We start from the raw sequence: 25,352 nt of genomic DNA on the forward strand, positions 1-25,352 counted from the left end.
ACTGGAGCTTCCAGTCCCACGAGCCGAGACCTTCCCTCCTTTCCTCCAGCCACTCTGTCATTGATCAGTCTGATCATCCAGTTCATCTGTGTCCTCATGCTCACCGTCTTGAAATAAGTCTTTCCCTCTGTGGCAATGCCTGTGTTGAGTTTAACGATCTTCAAAAGAATACACCAACTCCACTTTTCAACGGGAGGACAGTAAGACTCAGAGACGGTGGGGCTGGCCGAGGTCGCGCAGCGGCCGGCTGGTACCTCTGCTACCCACTCCACTGTTTCACTCCCAGTCTTCTAGAAAGGCACCGCGCTGTTCCCAGAACCTCACCTCTGAAGGTACCACACTGCATTTTTAGTCTGCTTACAACGTTCTCTCCGCACTTTTTAAGAATATGAAAGAAAACAACCTGTGACGATGTTAGAAGTCAGGATGGTGGTGTAATTCTGGTTGTGGTCCATTTCTCGAGTGGAGTGTTTTTACGCGGGTGTCTTCAGTTTGTGACAGTTCGTTGAACCGTGTACTTTTCTGTAAATAAAACATTTACAAAAAAGTATCCGGAAGAGAGAAGTGCACAAGAGGAGAGAAGTGGCATGTGGCACGATTCCTGATTTTTTACTTGGGCCTCAGAACTTAAAAATTCATTTTCCTCTTCAAGACCTTTTATTCTGCTCACCAGGGTACTTTTGCTTCCTGGCACCTGCATCGTCTTTGTACCATCAGTGCTGCAGAATCCTGCTTAAAAGGAGGTATTTGCCGCAGCCGAAAATCACAGTGATAATCATGCAGTGATTTTGGTCCCCACCCCGGGGTGCTTGCTTGTTTAATATTTGCTGTGCACGCTTTCTAACAAGCCAGGGCACATCTGGATTTATAGTTTCCCTGCACGTTTGTGCTCCAAGGCTCCGACAATATGTGCGAGGGAGTCTGTAGCTTATTTTCTAAATGACAGCACTGAAACCTCTTGCTTTTCTCTTTTTACATTGGATCCAAGACATAGGAAATGATTCTTCTTTGAAGCTTCTCTCGTTCCACCCCCCACCCCCTTCCTTTTATAGCCGGGGAGGGGGCAGGAGCCCAAGTTTGTAACCAACAGTGGATTGAAAGCCATAGATTCTTCCCTCCTCCCCAGGGCTGACGAAATGATCTTGTGGAGGTGTTCATCACCCTGCCTTTTCATTATGTCTCTCTCTTATGTTTAGAGTCTTCTTTGGTTCTTTCCTCCACCCTTCTGCCCATCTGTCCCTCCCCAGAGCCTGCTTTTCGATGACATAGAAGCCAATCTGGGAGTCTATGTGCGATATATTATTTGGTATTAGTTTTATAGACCCACAGAATCTTAATCTTGGAAAGGGCCTGAGATCTCCATGCTCCTCCCCAGCACAAGGATCCCTGGCTCACTCCCCCCTACCCCGCCAGCCTCCCCCAGCCTTGCAGGAACATTTCAGGCTCCTTGAGATTTGATGGCGTCTCAAGATGGTCTCAAAGCCTTAGAAAATTTTTCCCCAAATTGAGCTGAAATTAGCTTCTGGATAACTTCCAAACACTGTCCCTGTTTTTCACTTTGGGGATTATGCAGACCAAATATCTCTCTTTATATTTTCATCCACGAGAAATCGGAACACAGGCATTCTTGTTTACCCTGAAGTCTAGTTTTCTTCAGACAACAAATTGAAACTTTCCTCACCATTCAAGAAACATTTTAATTATTTGGTTACTTATTTCCTTGTTATTAAAGCTAGTGCATACTGGTCACTTTTTGGTTTTTCTTTCTAGCCTCTTCTAGCAGGTCTGTGTCATTCTCTAAATGTGGCCCTAGAGTTGGTCTAAATGGCCTGGTATTCCTGGTGTAGTTGGTTCAGTCTAGAATAAACTGCTCTTCTGTAGTTTAGCCTCTACCCTCTTGCTGATCACTGTTGCTTTCTCTTTTTAACAGATTTCTTTTTTTAAAAATTTTTTAATGTTTATTTTTGAGAGAAAGCGAGAGAGAGACAGACAGAGCATGGGCAGGGGAGAGGCAGAGAGAGAGGGAGACACAGAATCTGAAGCAGGCTCCAGAGCCATCAGTACAGAGCCCAGCATGGGGCTCAAACCCACATGACATCATGACCTGAGCCAGCCGAAGTCGGACACCTAACCGACTGAGCCACCCAGGTGCCCCATGTTGCTTTCTCTTTTCAAGAGGGTGCTTCACCTGCTAGTTCACAGTGTGGACAACTAGCTGACCAAGTCGGCCAGGGCAGATCCCCACACACTGGGTTTGTACAGCTTAGTGTGGGAAGAAATATACAAGACTTCATGTTTATAATCTCTATTCAGTTTCTCCTTGTAGATTTCCAACCAGCTACTGCCTCTGATGATTTCTTCATCTGTCGTCTTGCCCATTTGTAGCCATTGCTGCCGATGCCCCGCCCCATTTCCCCTCAGCCCACCTTCGCATTCTCCTGCAGCCCAGGTAGACCGTTCCCACTCATGCTGATGGTTTCTCGCCTCGGATGTCCCTGTGTCTCAGAGGCTTTGCCTGCAGGCTTTCATTGGTGCTGTGGGAGCTTGCTTCGCAGAAAGTTCTGGAAGAGTAGAAGATAAAACACCCCCAAGGCCAGCCCTCAGCCAGGTAGGGGCGGGAGTCAGTGCATAAATACCCACTCTGCAGAGCTTCCCCAGTTGGGAATGAGTGTGGTCGTCTCCAGAAGCAGCCTGCTCATTAGCACACCTTTGTGGACTTTACTCTTTTTTTTATTCTTACTTCCCCTAACTTTCTCATTATGGTTTCTGCAGTCACCTCCCAAGTCACCTACCTGCACCTAAGTCCTTATCTCAGGGCCCGCTTTGGGAGGAACAAAACTAAGGACCTGTCCTCTCCACCTTTGTGACTTGTGAAAATTATTCTTAATTCTTCAACTCCTAGAACTACACAAAGCCCTACGGCATATCTCCTGAAGGAGCGTCACCCATTAGTGGGTTATAAACTCCGTTTCCTGGGTCATGACCAGCACTTAAAAAAAAAATTAATGTTTATTTATTTTTGAGAGAGAGAGAGAGAAAGAGACAGAGTGTGAGCAGAGGAGGAGCAGAGAGCGAGGGAGACACAGAATCCGAAGCAGGCTCCAGTCTCCGAGCTGTCAGCACAGAGCCGGATGTGGGGCTCGAACTCGGGAAGTGCGAGATCATGACCTGAGCTGAAGTCAGAGGCTTAACCAACTGAGCCACCCAGGCACCCCTTCACCAGCACTTTTTTGAAACTAAAATGGAATAGAACACAAAATATGAGAAGGCATCACACCTTAAGTATTGTTCTGTGACACTATTTTCCGTCGTGTAAATGTATATGTTTACTGAGTCACTAGATACAGTTTATTTCTCACTGTGGGTTGTGGTAAGAAAAAAAGTTGAAAAGTCACTGCTTTTGCAAACACAGTATATAAATCAGTATTTTTTAGGGTATTTATATCAGCTTCAAGTATTACTGTCCAGACACAGGGATATCAAGTGAGAGTGTATGGGCCTTCATGCAAATGCAATGTGCTGTATCAGAGGGCCATTCTATCAAGTAAACCAAGGAAATGAGGTTAATTTGGCCTGATTTTTCTTTTTGAACCAGGGCGGATTCCAAATTATCCCTATTTAAAAACATTCTCCTCATTTTTCTGTTTAAAAAGACCTTCTCAAACAAAACTGAGGATAGAATTGAAGATTTTCCTGTCTGTAGTTTCCACACTCCGTATGTTAACCGGTTTGAAAATTGCCCGTCCTTCGTCTTTGACATTTCTTTGGTTCCCTTTTGTTTTTCAGTGATTACAAGGAATCGTTCCATAGCCTGCCCCGTATGTCCTTTCAGGCCCTGAGCTGGCTCTGGGAATTTGAGCCTGCTGGGGGTCTCGCTGCTCTTGTTTCAAACCCTCTTCCCGCTGTGTGCTGTTTTTCTACCTCTGATGGTAGTTCATCTCCACAGAGGTGCTGGAAACATAGCAGGAGTTGAGAGAAGCTAGTCTTCATCTGTTAATCTGTTAATGTTTCTACAGCCTCTCAAGTAGTATAAAATTCATCTTTATCTTCTTGTCACCATAAAGCTCTCTGTTTAGATGAAAACATATGGAATCTGGGCACTTTGTGTCATAATAGGATGGACAGGATGCTGCTCTTGCCTGGTCACTAATTCAGCGACTCTTCCACGTGACTATGGGAGTAGCAGGCCATGGTGGAAGCTTCTAGATTCCTGAGAGGGCAAGACAGCGTTTAGGGCTGGGTGTCAAAAGCCAGCTGGCGCAGCAGCAGCAGGGCCGGCATGGCTGCCTGGGCTTTGGGCTTGCTCCACTCTGCCCTACTCCCGAACTCACCCCCTTCCTGCTTTCCACCGTTGAAATACTTTAGCTCTATTCTCTACTTGCTTTTTTGGAAATAACTTATTAAATAATTGTAAAAGTAACACCAGGCCGTTGAAAAAAAAATCCAAAACGACTGAAAAGCATCATGTATGAAAAGCATCATGTATGAAAAAGAAAATCAAGTCACCTGTAATCTACCACCCAGAGATAACCACTTTTAATGTTGGCGTTTATGTTTCTAGGCTCTATTCTCTACGTACGTTCACATAACGACACCAGTGTTATTTATCCATCTGTGTTTGGGTAATCTGCTCTTTGTAAACTTAAAATTTGCGGGGGTCCCCTTTCCATTCTAATTGATATTTTTACCAATAAAATGTTGGCAAAAATTTCAAAGACACTGAAGAGTTGGAAACATTTTTATGGTGAACAGCCATATGGTACCAACTCAATTCCACGATTAACATTTACTGTACATGCTTCATTGCGTATCTATCCATGCCTCTATCCGTCCATCAGTGTATCTAGTTTTTTAAAATATATTTCACACGTATAGACCTTAACACCCGCCCCCATGCTTTAGTCTGCATAGCATTGTCATTTCAATTATTTTTTGTATCATTATTTAAAAAAAAATTTTTTTTAACGTTTATTTATTTTTGAGACAGGGAGAGACAGAGCATGAATGCGGGAGGGTCAGAGAGAGGGAGACACAGAATCTGAAACAGGCTCCAGGCTCTGAGCTGTCAGCACAGAGCCCGACGCGGGGCTCGAACTCACAGACCGTGAGATCATGACCTGAGCCGAAGTCGGCCGCTCAACCGACTGAGCCACCCAGGCGCCTCTTGTATCATTATTTTTAATAGCTCTGTCATAATTTATTTAACCAGTCCCCTTTTGATGGACATTAGAGTATTTTCAGCTTCTTGTTAGGATAAACACCATCACAGTGAACATTGTGGTTTATGCACACTTCTCTGTTCCCTTAGGATGAATTTTGGAAGTGACTGGCATACGGTTCATGTGTGTTTTTAAGGATCTTCATGGGTATTGCCAGTTTGCTTTCCAGACAGACTCCTGCCAATTGCACATCTATAAGCGATATGTTTCCCCACACTGTAAGAACACTAGATACTGATGATCTTTTAAAGTTTTTCTAATCTCTTTGGGAAGATACATTTTATGGATTTAATTTATAAGCCTTTTCCCTTTTGTTCTTTCCCAGACTTCAGATCCTTTCTCATCTTGCCATGGTGATCAGCACTTCCAGGCCCTTCTCTCCTGGGCAGTCTTCATTCAGAACCCTAACTTCCCATTGCAGAGATGGCAAGTTCTGTTGTCTGTGCACTTGGCCTTGCCTTCAGTTGACCTGAGCCCCGAGAGGCCTTTTCTGTCCACTTTGTTATATTCTCATCAGCCCTTTCCCACATGTATCTGACCCACACAGAAGGTTTCTCCTGAGCATTAGTGGTAGCGATGGTAGGATATTGGCATACGTATTAAAGCAAGAAAAATTTTCGGTAGGCTTTAAGGAAGGACCGTGGACCATCCTAGAGGTAAAATGTTGGGAGTTGCTTGAGACTTGGCTGGGACAGTGTGTCCTTGAAGCTGGTGTCTGCATCAGATTATCTTCTGAGAGTGTTTCCAGATCTAAGACTCTCTAATTTCATTGGCAAAGCATGCCTTTTACTGGAGGCTCAAATGGTCATTCTTAAGAACTTCTAGGATAAACAAGTTCTTGTAATTGCAAACAAATGAAAAACCAACCTAACAAACTTTTTGCATCAAAGACGTTGTAATTGCTCTGGTTAAAAAAAAAAAAGGTTTAATTAAACATTGAGTAGAACAAAAGAATATATAATATGGGTAAAGTCATAAACAACAACAGCAACAACAAATAGCTGTGTACTTACCAGCTAGTTTAATCAAACAAACATTATCAAAAAAGAACATAAGCGTTATCTCAGAGTCCTTGCTACGTGCCTCCTGGATTCTATCCCTTCTATCACCTCAGAGGTAACCAATATCCAACCTTCAGGTTAACCATTCCTCTGGCTTTCTTCATAGTGTTACCAAATATGTTTATATCTCTAACAATGTATTATTTATGTTTGCATGTGTTTTTGACTTTTGTGTGAATGGTCTCGTACTGAATGTATTCTTCCTCACCTTGCTTTTCTCAACATTAGATTCTTCAAATTTGTTTATATTATTGCATGTAGTTTTCGTCAGCTCATTCACATTACTCTATAGAATCCCATTGCATAAATATGCCCTCCTTTATTCATGGTGCTCTTGATGGGTATTTGGGTTCTTGCTAGTGTTCTGTTATCACAAACAGTGCTGTGAGGAAGATTCTTGTGCATTTCCCTGGAACAATGTGCAGGAATTTTCTAGAATGAATACCTAGGTGTGGAATTGCTGGGTCACACTACATGCATAATTTTGAGTTTGTTCAGCAATACCCAGTTGTTTACTAAAGGCACTGTATTGTACCAATTTGTACCAATTTAAAGTCCTACAACCGATGTGTGTTTCTTGCGCTCACCATCATTGTCAACATCATTGTGATCTCGTTAGATTTAAAAATTTTTCCCAAACTGGTTGGGTGTGAAATGGTATCACTGTGGCTTTAATTATTATTAATGAGATTCTAGTAATAATACAATAGCAGTAATAGTGTAGTCATCAGTTCTCCTGGGAGGGTTTTTTCATCTTCCATTCAGTGCTAGGGTGTAAGACAACTTTTCTTTGTAGGCCTGGTACATGGACTGGATTTATTTCTAGCTTACTCTTTATGCTGAGTGTGTAGACGTTTGGCATATCAGCTCTGTGTGGGTGATGAGGGGAGGAGAGAGGTCTCCTCTGAAACTTTCAGTCTTCAGTGAGTCCAGTCCATGGAAGTCAAAGTTCAATTTCAATAGTTGTCCTCAGAATGAAAGGTGAAACCCAACCTGTGCTTATCTGACCAGGTTCCTGCTTTTGCAAAGGTTTTGGCCTCTAAGTATTCCTTCTTTCTTGCAAACTCGAAGTAGATTTCAAAAAATTTTTCAAAAATTGAAAATTTTTACTTGATTTTTGTATGATCCCAGTCAGGCTACAATGGTTCACATGTTGCTTGAAATAGAGTCCTAACTGCTTGACTTTGCAACCGGTTCCCTTTCCAACCTATAGTTACTTTTAAATGTATTGTATGGGGGGCACCTGGGTGGCTCAGTCAGTTAAGCATCTGATTTCAGCTTAGGTCATGATCTCATGGTTTGTGGGTTTGAGCCCTGCATCAGGATCTGGGCTAACAGCTCAGAGCCTGGGGCCTGCTTTGGATTCTGTGTCTCCCCCTCTCTCTGACTTTCCTGAACTTGTGCTTGCCCTCTCTTTCTCTATTTCTCTCTCAAAAATACATAAATATTAAAAAATTCTAAAATGTATTTTATGGGATTAGACCAGCACAATCTAGTAGTTTGATGGGTTGAAGGACACTTGTACCTCAAGTTCACATACTATAAAATTCTATGTGGAGATGGCTACCCCATCACTTGTTCAGCATTTTACACTAAAACAAAGGGGTGCCTTTGCTAAATTGCTGGGATGCTTCCCATGTACTGCCCGCTTTTAGTTTTCATTTGCAATTCCTTGCTCAGCGTTTCATTGAAGAGTGGTAGTTTCTAGGACACATCTGCATTCATGCTCTAAAAATGCCCATGTGTTGCTTCCCCAGTGCATCCTTACTGATGAAAAAGATTCCATACCTGATTTGATTTCGCTGTATTGGATTTGAGTGTGACATGACTACCATACATCTAGAAAAAACTTTCAAAGACCAATACCACCCCAAACAATTTACTGCCAACTTTTGTAAGGGGTGCAAAGTAGTGTGCTTACATTCTTCCTTCTCTTTATGAAGGCTTCATATGAATACACTGATTAAATAAATACTTGATGTAAATCACCCAGGGCGGTGCCTAGGGTAGTGTCTGTTCACTAAATGGTAGGTTCTTCTTCTTCCTTACAAGCTGTGAGCACCTGTGTTAGGACTCACGGGTGTCTACGTTGGCCAATAGGCCGAATAAAGTGGTGCTGCACAGAGCTGCTTGTGCAGGATGAAGGGTTGGAGGAATCACTGCTACTTCATCGCATTTACCTTTTATTTCGCTGTTTCCTTCTTACCCTGGACTTGCATCTGCTCATCAGGGTGCTGGAAAGTTGTGCAGAAAGATGTGACTTTGGCAAAGTTCCCTTCAGGGTGCGTACTTCCTTCCTCACTGGCCCCTGGCTTCTGAGAACTGGCCTCAGCCCCGCAAATGGGGACTTGACCAGCTCCACCAGTACCCTCTCTGCTTGCAGTCTTGCCTTGACCCTGGGGCTTACTGGTGACGTGAGTTGCCGGAGGAAGGACAAAGGGAGCTCGTCACTGCAGGCCTGTCTCTAGCAAGGGGCTGGGAAGGAGCCAGCATGCCAACAGGCTCCTGTATTGACAAGTTGCAGCATCCTTTACAGCAGCCAAGACATAAAAATGGGATTTTGTGTTTGCATCTGGAATTTCTGAGCTTTGAATTCTTGGACCGGAGGATTCTCAGTAAGAGAAACCAGGACGCACATATAAACATCCATATGGGTATTAGTCTCTTTGTTAGACTCTAGGTCAGCAGATCAAGACCGCCAACTAGCAGCATGATTGTACTGGGAATAGGCTGAGCTTGAATGCTGTGTCCTGGGGCTGGGGCGGGGAGCAGCAGATGTGGGATGTTGTTGCAGGAGCTAGAGAGAGGAGAATGCCCTCTCCTTTTAGTGAGGACTGAGTCACCCCCCAGGAACATTATGACTTAAAATGGCTCCTGTGGACTCTTCAGGGGATCTGATCACCATTTATAATATGGTTTCCAAGGGAAACCCAAGTTCAGGTTGTAAGCAGCTGACTTAAAATTGTACTTTTGGGACACTGACGTGTGTAGGTGAGAGGCACTTGGGCTCCACTCTCACCAGTGCCCGAAATCCGGCAGGGTTACAAGCCATCCTGTGCCTCATTTTGGGCAGGAGGCTACATGTGGTATTTGTTGGATGATGACACCAGAAGCCCATTGATGCAATATACTGCCCCCCACTCCCTGTTCTGCTACCTGAAGTTTTCCTGTGAGGATCGTGGGGTTTCTACAATGAGAAAGGGAGCCTTTTTTTTTTTTTTTTTTTACCTATTCTGATCTAATGTATTTTGTTGAAAATAAAGCTGGTCCCAGTGAATTTGTTTAACACACTAATGTGTTTTAAAACCGAGCTGCGGTATTGTTTTCAAATAAGGGATTGGAGGTGATATGCCGAGACCGACTTGTTATTCCAAACCCGATGTCCTGCCATATGTTGTGGGCACTCATTTTGCTCAGATGTGAATTGATGGCCTCCTGTTGAAGTCAGAAGTCTTGATGGTGAGTAATAGAAACCCATCTTGAACTAGCTTTGGCCAAAGGGAGATGGTATTGTTTTATGTAAAGGCAGGAATATGCTGTTGGGCCCAAGGAATACTGGAGCCAGGGACTCAAATTCTGTGCATCTCTCTTTCTCTCCCTCTTTCTCTGTTTTTTCTCTGCTTTTCTCTGGTGATTCCATTCTCTTGGAGATTAGCATTTTCTTTGAGACTTAACCTTTGTCATTGGCAACTACAGGGCTCACATCTTCCTTACTTTACCACCAGAGAAGAGTCCTCTGGAGGTTCTGATCGTCCCAGCTTCATTCATGTGATTGCCCCTGTGGTCAGGGGATGGGATAAAGCCATCGCCACTAGAGTTGCCCAGGTGGCATGGGGAACGATGTAGTTCTCCAAAAAGAAGGGTCTTGTTTCATGTAGAAGAACACAGTAGATGTCCCTCACACCTAGACCCTAGGGATAGCGCCAGGCATTGTGTCCTGTGTCTTAGCCTCTCCCAACAAGTGTTGTGCGAGGCCTGCAGATTATCATTTTGAAAACCAGAATTGCCATCCGCTCAGCTCCACCTTCTTTTTTTCCCCCAGAGCTTGAGTCTGCCAGTGAAGATAATGATAACTGACAGCAGCCAGCGTGTGACTGTCAGTTCAAGGGCACTATATGGGAAATGGGTGCTTGCAAAATCAAAGAGAGGAGCTACCCCCAAAGAGAGCGTTCTACCTCCTATCATGGGTGGAGTTGGCTAAATAAATCATGCGTGAGGGCTTCAAGGGAAGGCCAGGTTTTCATCCTTGGGTGCTCGCGCTCCGTCTTCTGCCAGGGAACCAGAGAATGTTGCAGAAGGACAACGCGTCAGGTTTTAGCTGAGCAGGCTGCAGCCTGGCACTTGTAGACATTTTCACAATGTTCACGTGAGGGCTGTTGACTCGAAGTGTCTTTCCTCGCAGGCTCTTCTCTCTCCCTCCGTCTCTCTACCATTTAATCTTTATTAAAATATCATTGTACAGCTGTGCAATGAAAGGCTTCCTGCCTACCCTTCCTGGTACACGCTGCTGCAATTTCATTTTCTTTTCTTAGTAGCTTGCTTGAATCCTGTTATTCTCAGTTTTGCCACAATGTGCCAGAATTTTGTAAATTATACCACTGGTTCAGTGCCAGGAATGATGTACCAGTTGCCACTTTATTTGGGCAGCTTCTTTGAATCTTAAATACAGTTATCTGTTTCTGTAAGTGCAGCCTTCACTAAGGGAGATGGGTGTCTCATTTTGACACTGATGGGAGAGCTCGAACAGACCAGTGGTGTGGGGGTACTTTGTTAGTTTCACTGGGGCAGGAAGAGGAAATGAAACCCCACCATATTCCTTGAGGAGTCTGATGTTTAGCTGGGAAGGCAGACTGGAACCATATGGGTGGCCTGGGACACACACATCTAAAATGACTTCCGAAAATCCAAAGCAATAGAAGATCAGTCCTAATTCCAAAAATGTGAAGAGAGCCTAGCCATGTGAATCGCATTTAAAGTAAAGGTTAGAGAAGACAAACGAGAGGAACCAGGCTTTGAAATGGCTCTTAAAACAGGAAAGGGACTAAGAAGGAGGGGAAGGACTTTTCAGGTTGGTTGTGCCAGGAAGGCATGAAGACAGAAACGAGTGGTTGTAAAGTTGTAAAATCTGATTTACGGTCAGAGAAGTCCAAGCCTTCTTTCTCTTATCATTGATATTCACTTCATTCTCGGAGCGCAGCTTACAGTCATGAACAAGGTGGCAAAGAGTTGCTGCCCTCCCAGCTTTACATTCTAGTGCCTGGCTCATAACTACCTCATGGGGTTGCACTGAGGACTTGAAGAGGCAATGAAAATGAGAGAACCTGCTGAAGGGTAGTGATTCCCTCTGCTAATTGTTTCTTACTAGTCAGAGGGGGAGGAGGAGGGCAGGTTGATTTGCTTGACCACAGTGATCTCAACGACAGGTTGAAGGTGGGACTGTTGTGAGAGAACATAATTTGAAAATATATACTGTCCTCTATGGTCACTCTCTTTTGCAGATGAGCAAATTGAGGTTCAGGAAAGGCAAGTGGCTTCTTCCCCAGTTGGGACCATACAGTTAGTAGAGGGGCTGGAACTTAATCACGGGGTTCTTCCTTTTATTTATTTATGTATTTATTTATTTTTAATGCTTATTTATTTTTGAGAGACAGAGATAGGGTGTGAGCAGGAGAGGGACAGAGAGTGAGGGAGACACAGAATTTGAAGCAGGTTCCAGGCTCTGAGCTGTCAGCACAGAGCCTGTCGCGGGGCTCAAACTCACGAACTGTGAAATCTGACCTGAGCCGAAGTCGGACGCTTAACTGACTGAGCCACCCCGGTGCCCCAATCCCAGGGCTTTCAATTGCATCCTACCAGCCAGGGTGGCCATGGGCAGTTGAAGAAACTCAGTACCTGCTTGACTTTCCATGGGCTTGAACATCCATGTCCTGAACAAATCAGGGGGAAGCAAAGGCTTCTGTCACAGCTCCTGGGGGCCTTTCTTAGGTAGATGTCTTCATTTTGAGGGAAGAAACAAAGAATTAACACGACAAAGCCATTACCTATGGGTTTTTTAAATACCATATTCAGAATCACTGTTTTTCCAATTATTTTGACTGAGACCCATAAGAAGACATATATATTCTACTGTGGCCTATTATTAGAGTGACTATATCATTTACTGTCCAATTAGGAGGCTTTCGAGTGTCAAAAGGAGCGCTGTTGATAATGCTGGGACAACAGACACAAAATTGAAGTTTCCAGTGCAAACTGGGGACACCTTATCACACACACCCATGTAATTGAAACAAAGTTGCACAAAGCGGCATTTATATTTAATACAGGTAGCAGACTGTGCTATTTTCTTTTCTTTTTTTTTTAATTGAAGTATGGTTGGCACACAATGGGTCCATTAGTCTCGGGTCTGCGACACCGGGATTGGACAAGTATACACATTACGCTCTGCTCACCACAAGGGTAGTTACCATCTGTCACCATACAGTGTTATTACAACACCATTGACTGTATTCCCTTGGCTATGTTTTTATTCCCCTGACTTATTCATTCCATAACCAGAAGCCTGCCTCTCCCACTCCTCTGCACCCATTTTCCCCATCCCCCTCCTCCCTCTCTTCTGGCAGTCACCAGTTTGTTCTCCATACTTAGGGGTCTGTTTCTCATTTTTGTTTGTTTATTCATGGTTTAGTTTTTCGATGGCACATGTAAGTGAGACCCTGTAGCGTTTGTCTTTCTCTGACTGGTTTCACTTGGCATAATCACTAGGTCCATCTATGTTGCTGAAAATGGCAAGACCTCATCCTTTTTCATGGCAGAGGGGAATATTACTCTGTAGTATATAATTACATACATAATGTAATACATAATGTGTCTATGTGTGGAGATATATATATGTGTGTGTGTATATCTATATCTATATCTATCCATCTATCTATATATATCTATATCTATATCTATATCTATATCTATATCTATATCTATATCTATATCTATATCTATATCTATATCTATATCTATCTTCTTTAGCAATGCATTCATCTATCGATGGACGCTTGCAAACCCTGCCATTTTCAATTCTCTTTCACTACAGAAGTACCTTATGACCCATTACATTGGGTTAAAAGTTTAAAACGCGCTACTCTAGTTGATTGCTGGTACATGTCAGGGGCTTGGGAAGAGAGAGAGTGTGAAGTGAATGTCTTGAGATACACTGTACTTGTCCTATCTGAACATTTTGGTAAACGTTCTCCCCCAAGAAAAACACTGGTGATAAACATTTCTTTCATTCTATTCCTCATGATTCGGGAAGGGTTTAGATTGATTGTTCTGGATCCACTTGTTCCACTTGGAACAGGCATCTTCTTGGTGTACTCGCCCTCCCACTCCCACCCCTTCACTTAGGTTTGGGCTATCTTCGGTTAGCCTGCTACTGATTTGGATGAGTGAGGCTTCCAAAGAAGAGTGGCTCATTTATAGTTTCTGGCCCTCTGCATACTTTTTCTGGGCCTGCATCTTGAAGTTGAAGCTCTTGTCAAATTAAAGTGTCTAATCTGCTCCACTCCTTTACACACACACATTTAGGGGCTCCTGGGCGGCTCAGTTGATTGAGCGTCCGCCTTTGGTTCAGGTCATGATCTCGCGGTTCATGGGTTCGAGCCCTGTATCGGTGTCTGTGCTGACAGCCCAGAGCCTGGAGCCTGCTTCGGATTCTGTGTCTCCCTCTCTCTCTGCCCCTCCCCTGCTCACACTCTGTCTCTCTCTCCCTCTCAAAAATAAATAAACATTAAAAAAATTCTTTTTTAAAAATTAAATAAACACACACATTTATACACAGCTCCTGGGGGTGCCGGGTGGCTCAGTCGATTGAGTGTGTGACTCTTGATTTTGGCTCACGTCATGCTCTCCCATGAGATCGAGCCCTGTGTCTGGCTCCGCGCGAGCGTGGAGACTGCTTGGGATTCTCTCTCCCTGTTTTTCTGTCCCTCCCTCACTCACGTGCACGTACGCTTTCTCTCTCTCTCTCCTTCTGTCTCTCAAGATAAATAAACTTAAAAAACATAAATATTCACAGCTCCTGGAATGGACTCACTCTTGTGCTTCTTCAGTGGCCTCCCATATATTAAGCAACCTTTGTAAATTTACCCACGGAGGAGAGAAGGGTTACCACTCTACCCTCTGTCTACCCTTCCTCAGGGCCTCCAAATATTTGAACACTCCTATGTGCTACCAGGAGCCACAAAAATATGAGATGCAGTAGTAATATTCCACAGCAATAAAATCACTTTCTGTAGGTTCCCTGTTTGTAAAGATCTTAGATTGTGAAGGCACACAGTGGGCAACAGGGGTTTTTCTGCCTCAAAGGATAAGCTACGGTAATATTTTGAGCCCGAGAATCACTTTTTTTCTAAGGCAAATCTTATCATCTGATCATCTGAATCCATAGACTAAATTTGACATAGTTTATTTTACTAGAGGATTGAATATGTGGCTTTTCCTGGTGGTTATTGAGAAAAAAGTATGTGTGTATACACACACACACACACACACACACACACACACTATACAAGATAGTTTAGTTGGAGGAGTTTGAAAACATCCACAGTAAACTTCGGTAGCACTGAGGTTCCTGACTGTACTTAATGCTTTGAAAATTCTCGAAAAACATATTAGGCCAGATTAAGTTTGTCATATTTTAATATTTTTACCAGAAGCTCATTTACATGCATAATAGCTCAAGGTAATAGAAGCCTAAAATATAATACACATTGAATTCAATAGAAAATGGGATTATAAACCATCAAATAAGAAGTTTATAAAAAAAAACCAAGCACTGTACCAATTATTGTATTTTAATATAGTACTTTAAAAACCTATACATATGCCATTTGACCTTTACAGCAACCCTATGACACATGGCCAGTTGGGGTATTTGACTTTTAGGGAGATTCAATGGCTGTCTTAACTTGGTCCCCCGGAAGCTGAGTCTGTGGCTTGTGGAGGGACTGCTCTCAGGGAAAATCTACAAGTGAGGGAGGGGAGCAAAAAAGTGCCGAGCAGGGATATGGTCTCAGGTAAAATCTAGCAGCATAAGATGCTCAAAACCATATATTCTGCCAGGTTGCACTCCCTCCCCCACTCAGCCGTCTTAGGGGACGCATACCTCAGTCTGTACCTTCTGGCACCCAAAGACTCATGTCATTCCCCCATGCAGAATCCATTCACCCCCTCCCGAGGTCCCTAAAGTCTCATCTCATTCTACCATCAACTCAGAATCCACAGTCTCATCATCCACATCAGGTCTGGGTAGGTATGAGCCCCCTCATCTATACTTCCTTAGCTGTTACTCCTTAAATATAGTTTTTCTTTATCTGGAGACCTGTAAAACTAAAGAGATAAGTTATCTGCTTCCCATGCACCCAGCCTACAATGGTGGGGTAGGCATAATATAACTGCTATAGACATTCCTTTTAAAAATGAGGTTAGGGGTGCCTGGGTGGCTCAGTTGGTTAAACGTCTGACTTTGGCCCAGGTCATGATCTCATGGTTCACGAGTTCAGGCCCCATGTCGGGCTCTGTGCTTGTTTCAGATTCTGTGTCTCCCTCTCTCTGCCCCTCCCCAGCTTGTGCTCTGTCTCTCTGTCTCTCTCTCTCAAAAATAAATAAAAACATTAAAAAATTTATGTAAAAATGAGGTTAAATTGGGGGCATAAAGTAGTCACTGCTCTCTAGAAACTCAGAAATCTAGCTGCCTCAATTTTGATAGTTTATTGGTCGTGTGTCACAGTCTGAAAATAATGCTTTTTATTTTTTTATTATTATTTTTAAAATTTATTTATTGTTTATTATTTTTTTTAATGTTTATCTTTTGAGAGAGAGAGAGAGCATGAGCAGGGGAAGTGCAGAGAGAGAGGGAGACACAGAATCCAAAGCAGGCTCCAGGCTCCAGGCTCCGGGCTGTCAGCACAGAGTCTTACGCCGGGCTTGAACTCACGAACTGTGAAATCATGACCTGAGCTGAAGTCGGACACTTAACCTATTGAGCTACCAAGGTGCCCATATTTTTTTATTTTTACAGAGAGAATGTAAGCAGTGGGGAGAGACAGAGCGGGAGAGAGAGAAAATCCCAAGCAGGCTCTACACTCAGCATGGAGCCTGATACGGGGCTCAATCCCACAACCCTGGGATCATGACCTGAGCCAAAATCAAGAGTCAGACACTCAACCAACTGAGCCACTCAGGCGCCCCTGAAAAGAATTCCTTATGATTCTCTGCCCTCTTGATTCCAATCTCTGAGCACTATTTTATTTTATTTTATTTTATTTTTATGAAAGATCACACCTGTTGACAGCCAAGCAGTTCTGTGAGCCTGCTTCCTGACAGGACAGTTCTGGGAGTTCAAAGACCTTTCCTCATTCTGTAATGTTTCTGTCTTCTCCGTCATGCTGGGGATATTTCTGCATATAGAATTCATTAAGAACATTGTGGGTCTTCTGTGAATCTTCTTGGAATTCACTTCATTAGACAAAACCATAGCCACAGATTCTATAGATATAAACTCTCTTCTGCTGTTTGGTTGAAAGGATCTATGAGACACATCCTCATTCTCTTTCAGGGACCTATTGTATGATTGAAGATAACTGAGGCACCACCTTGATTTAACAAAGGATTTGACAGTCATATCTTTGGCTTCGTCTTTAGCCTCTGTTTTCCTGGCAATGCCCTGGGTTTGGTCTTTGTTCATAAGCCATCCAAATGTCCTTTTCACTTTATTGCGGCTGCATTGTAGCCCCTTTGGCAAATCATTTGGTAGCACTAAATCGTCTGGCTCCCACAAATAAATACCCTCTGGCTTCCAATGGTACAAAATACCTTTGTCTAAACATCCAGATCTCTCCAGCATTGTCACATTTCAAATTTATGTACCGAAGCCGTACCGAGTAGGATAAAACCATTCCAGACACATAAGCATAAGAACACATGATTTATGTGTCATCAGAAACTTAAGGGGATTTTTCTCTACCAATTCTGAGTCATATACTAGGTATACAAGGCATATTAGACATGGTTCTCACAGCTGAGCTCTTTAGAGATATAATCTGTCTCCACAGAGTATTTTTTAAGTTTATTTCTTTACTTATTTTAAGTAACCTCTACACCCAATGTGGGGCTCGAACTCAAGACCCCAAGATCAGGAGTTGCGTGCTCTTCCAACTGAGCCAACCAGGCGCTCCTCCATAGAATATTAAGTCGAGACCTATGCTGCCTAATGTGGTCACTCCCAGCCACATGTGGCTATTTGAATTTAAAAGCACTCTGTTCCCCAGTTGTACTAGCCATATATTTCAAGTGGTTAATGATCACATATGGCTAGTGGCTACCCTATCAGACAGCAGAGATATAAAACGTTCCCATCATTGCAGAAGGTTTCCTTCAACATCAAAATCTAGGGGAAAAACAATACGATCTAATAAAGATAAGCATTTATCTCTGGTTTAAATGTATTTATCTCTCTTCTCCCATACTAAAGGAGATACTGCATGCTTCAGTAAACATTCTGATATGCTTTATAGTAAAGAATGCCATAAAACTGTGGTTCTTCATATCTTTTAGATCATGGACCCTTACTAAAAGCTGAAAGTTAGCAACTTTTCCCCCAGGAATGTGTGTATTCATGTACCAAAAGGCATGTCTGATTACAGAGGGTTCATGGAGTACCCCCCACAAAACCCTTCCATTGATTCTCTAGAAGGCCAGGGACTTGGATTAAGGATCTCTACTGTAAAGTGAATTTGATTTTGCTACTGACTTTCAGTATAAAATTGATGATGCAGTTTGCTATTTAATATGATGACTTCTGATAATAGTAAGAGTATATTTAGAATAATGATGATGGGGAAAAACAAAAATTTCCTACAGACATTAAGAATGCAGAGCTGTCTTCAAAGTAACTGAAACATAAACCCAACCCTTTGAACTAAAAATTAAAAATATAACATAGAACCAGCAAATCTGTCAATTTGGATCGTGTATCACAATCAATAGAGAAGTATATAGTTTTAGCAAATTGGCTACATTTTCATTAGTCTCAAATGCTCCCCCCCACAACCATGAGAAAACTTTTAGGGTGGTAGAAGGAACATTCTACTAGCCTTCTAAAATCTAAATCCCTGGAACCTCTGGGTGGCTCAGTTCATTGTCCGACTCCTGATTTCGGCTCAGGTTGTGATCTCATGGGTTCATGAGATTGAGCCCCACGTGGGGCTCTGAGCTGACAGTGCGGGGCCTGCTTGGGTTTCTCTCTCTCCCTCTCTTTCTGTCCCTCCCCTACTCACACAAGAGTACGAGCATGCTCTCTCAAAATAAATAAATAAAAATAAATAAAATCCAAAGTCCTGTTGTAACTCTAATACACATAACGGATATGTCTTAAGGGTGATTTGGTGCCTCAGTAATACATGGGACATTCAGAATGATAGCATGGGATTCAGTAGACCAGGAAGACCCTTATTTGAACTGTGGGGGAGAAAAGTGGCTATTTCTTTGGAAATCTGTTGAATTAGATGAAGTTTCTGCAAGGAGAGCAGAATTATAAATGGAATTGGCTCCAGGTATGGCTGAGGGACAGAATCCTTCATGGCACCGAGTTTCTGATTTCTGAGCCAATGTAGAATTTGTATTTGTGTGGAAGAAGCACTGAAGCATTCTTTCCAAAGAGTGGTAATCTGAACCATATGAGGACTGATTAATGGTTGTCATAATAAAACCTCAGTTAACCAGAATTCTAAAGGAATAGACTTTCCGAAATAACGAAGAATGTGTTAGGGAGCCTCCTTCTCTCCTCCCCACCCTCTGTCTGTTTCTTCCTTCCTTTCTTTTCATTGTAACCCTATGAAACATCCCCAATATGTATGAATCTCTTTTACTGCTTATTAAACTCTAGAAGTAAAAGCCGCTGAACAACATGTTCATCTTTGGTCCGTCCTATCGTATTGTTCAGTATGTTCATTTTGTAGACTGGTCATTATTTTTTATAGAAATTGATGTATGCATTTAGGCTGAATATAAACTGGACACTTTTGGAGAGGGATGGCTAATATCCATTTATTTTCTTTCCACTTCTTTTATCCCCTATCAGTAATAGGCAGTAAATTTTCCCTTCAGTTTGGATGCACTCAGCTGCGAGTACTAAACAATGCTACTCATAGAACCTTAAATTGAAAGGACATTTATTACTGACCTAACAGGAAGTATGGAGGGAAGATGTCTAAGTTGGTTTAGTAGCCCAATAAGGTCATTACAGACCCCAGATTCTTGTTATCCTTCCACTCTACCATCCTCAGCTGAAAATCTTTAGGAGTCGCCACATCTTACCTCATGGTTGCAAAATGGCTGCCATAGCTTTAGGCAGTCATCCTTACACAATAGCTTCCAAAACAGGAGGAGAGAAAAGAGGGCAAAAGAATTTTCTACTTGTGCGGTTCTCTCTTTTATCAAGGAGAAAATCTTTCCCATATGCCCCATCCCCCCAAATCAGACTTCTTTTTACTTGCCATTGGCCAATACTGGGTTTCTTGCCTACCCTTGGAACAGTCGTTGGCAAAGGGGAATTCCTGACTTACAGCCATTATAGTTCATCTCCTGGGGACGGGCACACTGCTGCTGAACACAACCTGGGGGTCTTTTAGCAAGAAGAGGAGAATGGCTGACAGGCTGACAGTCAGCAGTCTTTGGCAAACACAGATCCTTCTTGCTTTTGCGGGGCTCCCTTTTCCCTGGCGTACTTGTTATTGCAGTATGCAAAAGCCATTTGCTGTTTGCCGCCTGTCAGTGCTAGGGAGACAGATAATGGTGGGTTGGGATCTAGGCGGAGGGGGATGGACCAATGTAAGTGAGCTGCTAATCAAGATGCTAATAAAGGTAACCTCTGCCAGGATTCTGAATTGAGATAAACTGAAATGTCTGCCTTGCAGTCTCTAATTTAAGTAAAAGCAGTAGTGAGAATGGTTGACTTTGGGTTTGAGCCGGCCATCCAAAGAAACAAATGAAGAAAAGAAAATGGTTGCTTTACCCCTGCCAGGGAGAGCGCTGTGTTCAGCGTGGTCATGTGAACCATCTCTGTCTCCTTTCAGCTCATTATCAAGATTTTCTCTTTTCTTTTTCCTGAGGCATATGTCTAGACGTGGAATGGCTGATATGAAGGGTTAGTTTCAAACGCAGCGCAAAGCTTCTCTTCACCCTAGTAGTACCAGTTGTACTCCACCAGCGGAACTTGAGAGTTCCCAGTGTGCCTGGGTGGCTCGGTAGGTTGATGGGTTCGAACCCCGTGTCAGGCTCTGTGCAGACAGCTCAGGGCCTGGAGCCTGCTTCAGATTCTATGTCTTCCTCTCTCTCTGCCCCTCCTCCACTCACACTCTGTCTCTCTGTCTCTCTCTCAAAAATAAATATTAAAAAAAAAAGAACTTGAGACTTCCCGTATCAACACATTCTTGCCAGTTAAATTTGTGCCAATCTGATGGCGTGAATTGGTATCTTGATATATATTGTCCTGATCACTAGTGAGGTTCAGGAGTCTTTCCTAGTAACATTTTGTCCCATTTGCTTTAAATTCAGGAGTACTTGTTCATATTTGTCATTTCTTTCCATTGGACTGTTTTCTTCATATATCCTGGATAGTAATTCTGTATTATATGCATTGCAAATATTTTCTCCCAGTCTGGGACTTGTCTTTAAACTTTGTTCACGTGTCTCTTATTACACCGAATTTTTACATTTTATTTTATTTTATTTTATTTTATTTTATTTTATTATTTTTTTTTAACGTTTATTTATTTTTGAGACAGAGAGAGACAGAGCATGAACAGGGGAGGGGCAGAGAGAGAGGGAGACACAGAATCTGAAACAGGCTCCAGGCTCTGAGCTGTCAGCACAGAGCCCGATGCGGGGCTCGAACTCACAGACCGTGAGATCATGACCTGAGTCGAAGTCGGACACTTAACCGACTGAGCCATCCAGGCGCCCCCCGAATTTTTACATTTAATTTAATTTAATTTAATTTAATTTAACTTTATTTTATTTTATTTTATTATTTTATTTTATTTTATTTTATTTTTTAAGCTTATTTAGTTTTGAGAGAGAGAGAGAGAGAGAGAGAGCGAGCACACAAGCAGGGGAAAGGTGGAGAGAGAGGGAGATACAGAATCTGAAGCAGGCTCCAGGCTCTGAGCTGTCAGCACAGAGCCCGATGCGGGGCTCGAACTCACAGACCGTGAGATCATGACCTGAGTCGAAGTCGGACACTTAACCGACTGAGCCATCCAGGCGCCCCCCGAATTTTTACATTTAATTTAATTTAATTTAATTTAATTTAACTTTATTTTATTTTATTTTATTATTTTATTTTATTTTATTTTATTTTATTTTATTTTATTTTTTAAGCTTATTTAGTTTTGAGAGAGAGAGAGAGAGAGAGAGAGAGCGAGCACACAAGCAGGGGAAAGGTGGAGAGAGAGGGAGATACAGAATCTGAAGCAGGCTCCAGGCTCTGAGCTGTCAGCACAGAGCCCGATGCGGGGCTCGAACTCACAGACCGTGAGATCATGACCTGAGTCGAAGTCGGACACTTAACCGACTGAGCCATCCAGGCGCCCCCCGAATTTTTACATTTAATTTAATTTAATTTAATTTAACTTAATTTTATTTTATTATTTTATTTTATTTTATTTTATTTTATTTTATTTTATTTTATTTTATTTTTTAAGCTTATTTAGTTTTGAGAGAGAGAGAGAGAGAGAGAGAGCGAGCACACAAGCAGGGGAAAGGCAGAGAGAGAGGGAGATACAGAATCTGAAGCAGGCTCCAGGCTCTGAACTGTCAGCACAGAACCCGGCGTGGGGCTCAAACCCATGAGATAATGACCTAAGCCGAAGTCGTACACTTAACCGACTGAGCCACCCAGACATCCCCAGAATTTTTACATTTTAGTGTGGTGAAGTGTAGCAGTATTTTCCTTTATAGGTTATTGTTTGTAAGTTTTAATAGTCTTTCCTTACCTCATCATCATGCAGATATTCAGCATTTTTTTCTCCCATTTTTGGCTTTCAAATTTAGGCCTATAACCTCTCTGGAAATGTTTTTTTGGTGTGGTGCAAGATGGGACTCATTTTTTTGTTCATATGCATATCCATTTAATCTTAGCATATTTATTGACCTTTCCCCCCACTGATTAGTCCTCCTACCTTATCATATTCCAAATTTGACCTACATGGTCAGTATTATATGTATATGTGTGTGTATATTCAGTTTTATGCTTCATTCTGTATATAGTTTGCAGTATTTGCTTTTTTCCTTGGCTGTATCTCATACACATTTCCCTATTGCAAACTTGATTAGTGGGTATATAATAGCTTGTTGATAGAGGATAACGTGGTTGCTCATTCCCCTATTGTCACATGTTTAATTTTCCCTCTAATAAACAATATGTGGCAAATGTGTCTTAAAATGCTGATCTACTGGCAAAATGGGACTGTGCACCCCAGGGTCACCTGCCTCCCCAGTAGGTCTCAGCCTCTTCCCTTCTCTATGGAGTGTCCTCCCCCACCATGCATTTACATATCTCAAGTTATCTGTCAATGAGCAAGTGTTGTGGTGGTCATGGATTGCCCTGACCAGATTTTCCTTCAAGGAAGGGCCAGTGGTCTCAGCTGGAGGCAATGCTGGCCTTGGTCAGCCATAAGCTTTCAACCCCTTCAGAGACTGCCTCAGCTGTTGGGAGTGCTTTGCCCGTGGTCATGTCCCTCCAACGTGGGCCATATCCTATGGCTGATGGAGGCAGGAATATAAAGGCTCAGCCATTTATACCCAACCTGAGAGGGTGTCCTTGGGCTGACATCAAAGCTCGACTTGTCCCTCTGTCCAAACCTGTTTCCTTCTTAGTCCCTTCACAGGGGTTGATCCCTAATAGACCTCCTGTGCGCTATACGCCATCTCACAAGCCACTTCCCAGAGAACCCAACCTGTGACAGTTGCCTTCTTTGCTTTGAACCAGGAATATAAGTCCACAGCCTCTTACTGCCCAGGTAGATGATATGGAGGCCAGGCTAACTTGGGGGAAGAAGGAAGTGCTCTTAATATGAAATAGATCTCTTGACACTTTATATGAGCTATGCCATATGGGCTTGAAGAATCCAGCAATTCTTTGAGGAATCCAGTTCAACTCTGAATGTGGAGAGAAATGGGGGCAGGGTGGGAGGAGAGGGACAGACAGCAGATTCTTAAACATTTCTAATATATTCAAAATGTATTTTGGAAGCTAAGCTTCTCTGAATTCTATGCATAATAAAGTTTATTTTCCATTGTGAAAGTAATACATGTTTATAGTAGAAAATTTAGACGGGAAAGAAGAAAAACATCCAATTAGCATAAGGTCTTCTAAGCATTGTTTATTTTGAATTTGGTTGTTTTACATTGGTATAAATCACACCATTTGTATAACTTTGCCATAGCATATTGTTTACTTAATGTTATAACCTTTTCCCATGCTGTTGTATCTTTTTATAAACATTATTTTCAATGGACCCATTATAGTATAATCCAATGAATATGCTGTGGTTTATTTAACCATAATATTGACTATTTGGTCTGTTTATAGTCTTCTGCTATTATAAGTGACGTTGCAAAGAAATCTTTGTGTGCAAATTTTTTTTCCTATATTTAATATTATTTCCTTGGGATAGATTCCCAGAAGTGGGATGACTCGATAAAGGGGTTTGAACGTAGGCTTTTGATTCGGGTAGCTAGGTTGCTTTCCTGAAGGGCAATACTGGTCTTCACGTTCACTTTTTGCTATTGAGTGAGGAATAGTTTACGTAACTTTGTACCTGTTTGAGTGGCCAGAAACCTGGAGCAAAGAGAGACACAGAACTGGGCTTCCCTAGGTGGGGGGAGTAGGGGCTTTTTTCAAATGGACATGGTCCAGCCTTCATCACCTTCCCACTTTCAATTTCCATGCTCTCTCTCATCCAGAATATAAGTAGAGCAGGGACCATGACTCATTCACTTATCCTGTGTGGGGATTTGAAAAGCCTCATGATAGAGAGTGTGCTTGCCCTTGCCCTTGTCCCTCTAGGTAAATGTGTGACCATGATGGTGCTAACTGCATGGTCAGTGATCAGACCAGGAAGTCTAAAGGGAAAGGTATGTAAATTTAAGATTAAGGTTTTGAAGTTTGGGCCCTGATACCAATTTCAAGATTTAGATTGTACCACTTACTGGAATTCGGTATTGGATATTCTAAAAATGATTTGGTTCCAACTGCTAAATGAGTTTAAATTTTAAAATTGAATACAGACTTTCCCTCTAAGGCTGTGGTTTTCAAGGGTAGCAAGACTCATCAAGAAACTTTACTTTAGTGATGCCTGGGTGAGAGGCTCCAAATAAACATCCAGATTGTTGACTTCGGCCTTCATTTCCTACAAATTTATCAAAGTAGCTTTGCATTTCTTTTGTCATTAAGATTAGACATTTGATTTGCCTCCTTATCCTCCACCCAAATTCATTTTACAAGATGGACTGATTTTCAGGTACCACAAACACTCGGTTCTCCTGGGTTTTCTTTGACTGCCGGAGAAACCGTAGGCCATGTCTGAGTCACACACATTTTACTGCGTCTCCCCTGGCATGAGATTCATATACATTGGCGTCTTCTCAGAGCGAAGTTGACTTTCTGTCCTGAGTCCAGAATTCCAGTTGGCTTGTGGTGATTCCAAAGCAGACGGAGGTTCGTTTTGATTGGCTCTGGCAATCTCAGCCCAGCCAGGTTCACTCTGAGAGGTGCCCCTGTCCCTTCGTGAATGGCCACCGAAGCTTTCACTCTTGGCTCTGCGTTCTAATAAGCCCCTCTTGCATGACTGTTGCCAAAGCAGTGCTTCAAAATATTCGTCCATATCATGTGGCTCTCCTTGCTGCAGTTTCTGTTCTTTTTTATTGTAGGATCTGGAGACTCACCGCTAGAAGACGATGAAGTCGGGTATTCACACGCTAGATATAAAGGTGAATGCTTTGCTTTTGTGCTAATGGG

The 25,352-nt window shown here is 42.6% G+C and overlaps 1 protein-coding gene across 3 annotated transcripts in view; it reads left to right on the top strand.

The window, feature by feature from the left end:
• Window positions 1–25,352, top strand: part of SRPX (sushi repeat containing protein X-linked) — a 111,634-nt gene that overhangs the window by 25,896 nt on the left and 60,386 nt on the right. The window contains exons 1-2 of one of the 3 annotated variants that reach the window (XM_019417282.2): window positions 24,418–24,469; window positions 25,265–25,324. The exons of 1 other annotated variant lie outside the window; for it this stretch is intronic. In XM_019417282.2, the coding sequence (XP_019272827.1) occupies window positions 24,433–24,469; window positions 25,265–25,324 (97 nt within the window). In that variant the 5' untranslated portion in view covers window positions 24,418–24,432. Of the gene's footprint in view, window positions 1–24,417; window positions 24,470–25,264; window positions 25,325–25,352 lie in introns of those variants that run through there. One more of the 3 variants, XM_019417281.2, reaches the window with a different exon arrangement.

Source organism: Panthera pardus, unplaced genomic scaffold, assembly GCF_024362965.1.
Source record: "Panthera pardus isolate Hobbes unplaced genomic scaffold, ASM2436296v1 HiC_scaffold_27, whole genome shotgun sequence".
NCBI lineage: Eukaryota > Metazoa > Chordata > Mammalia > Carnivora > Felidae > Panthera > Panthera pardus.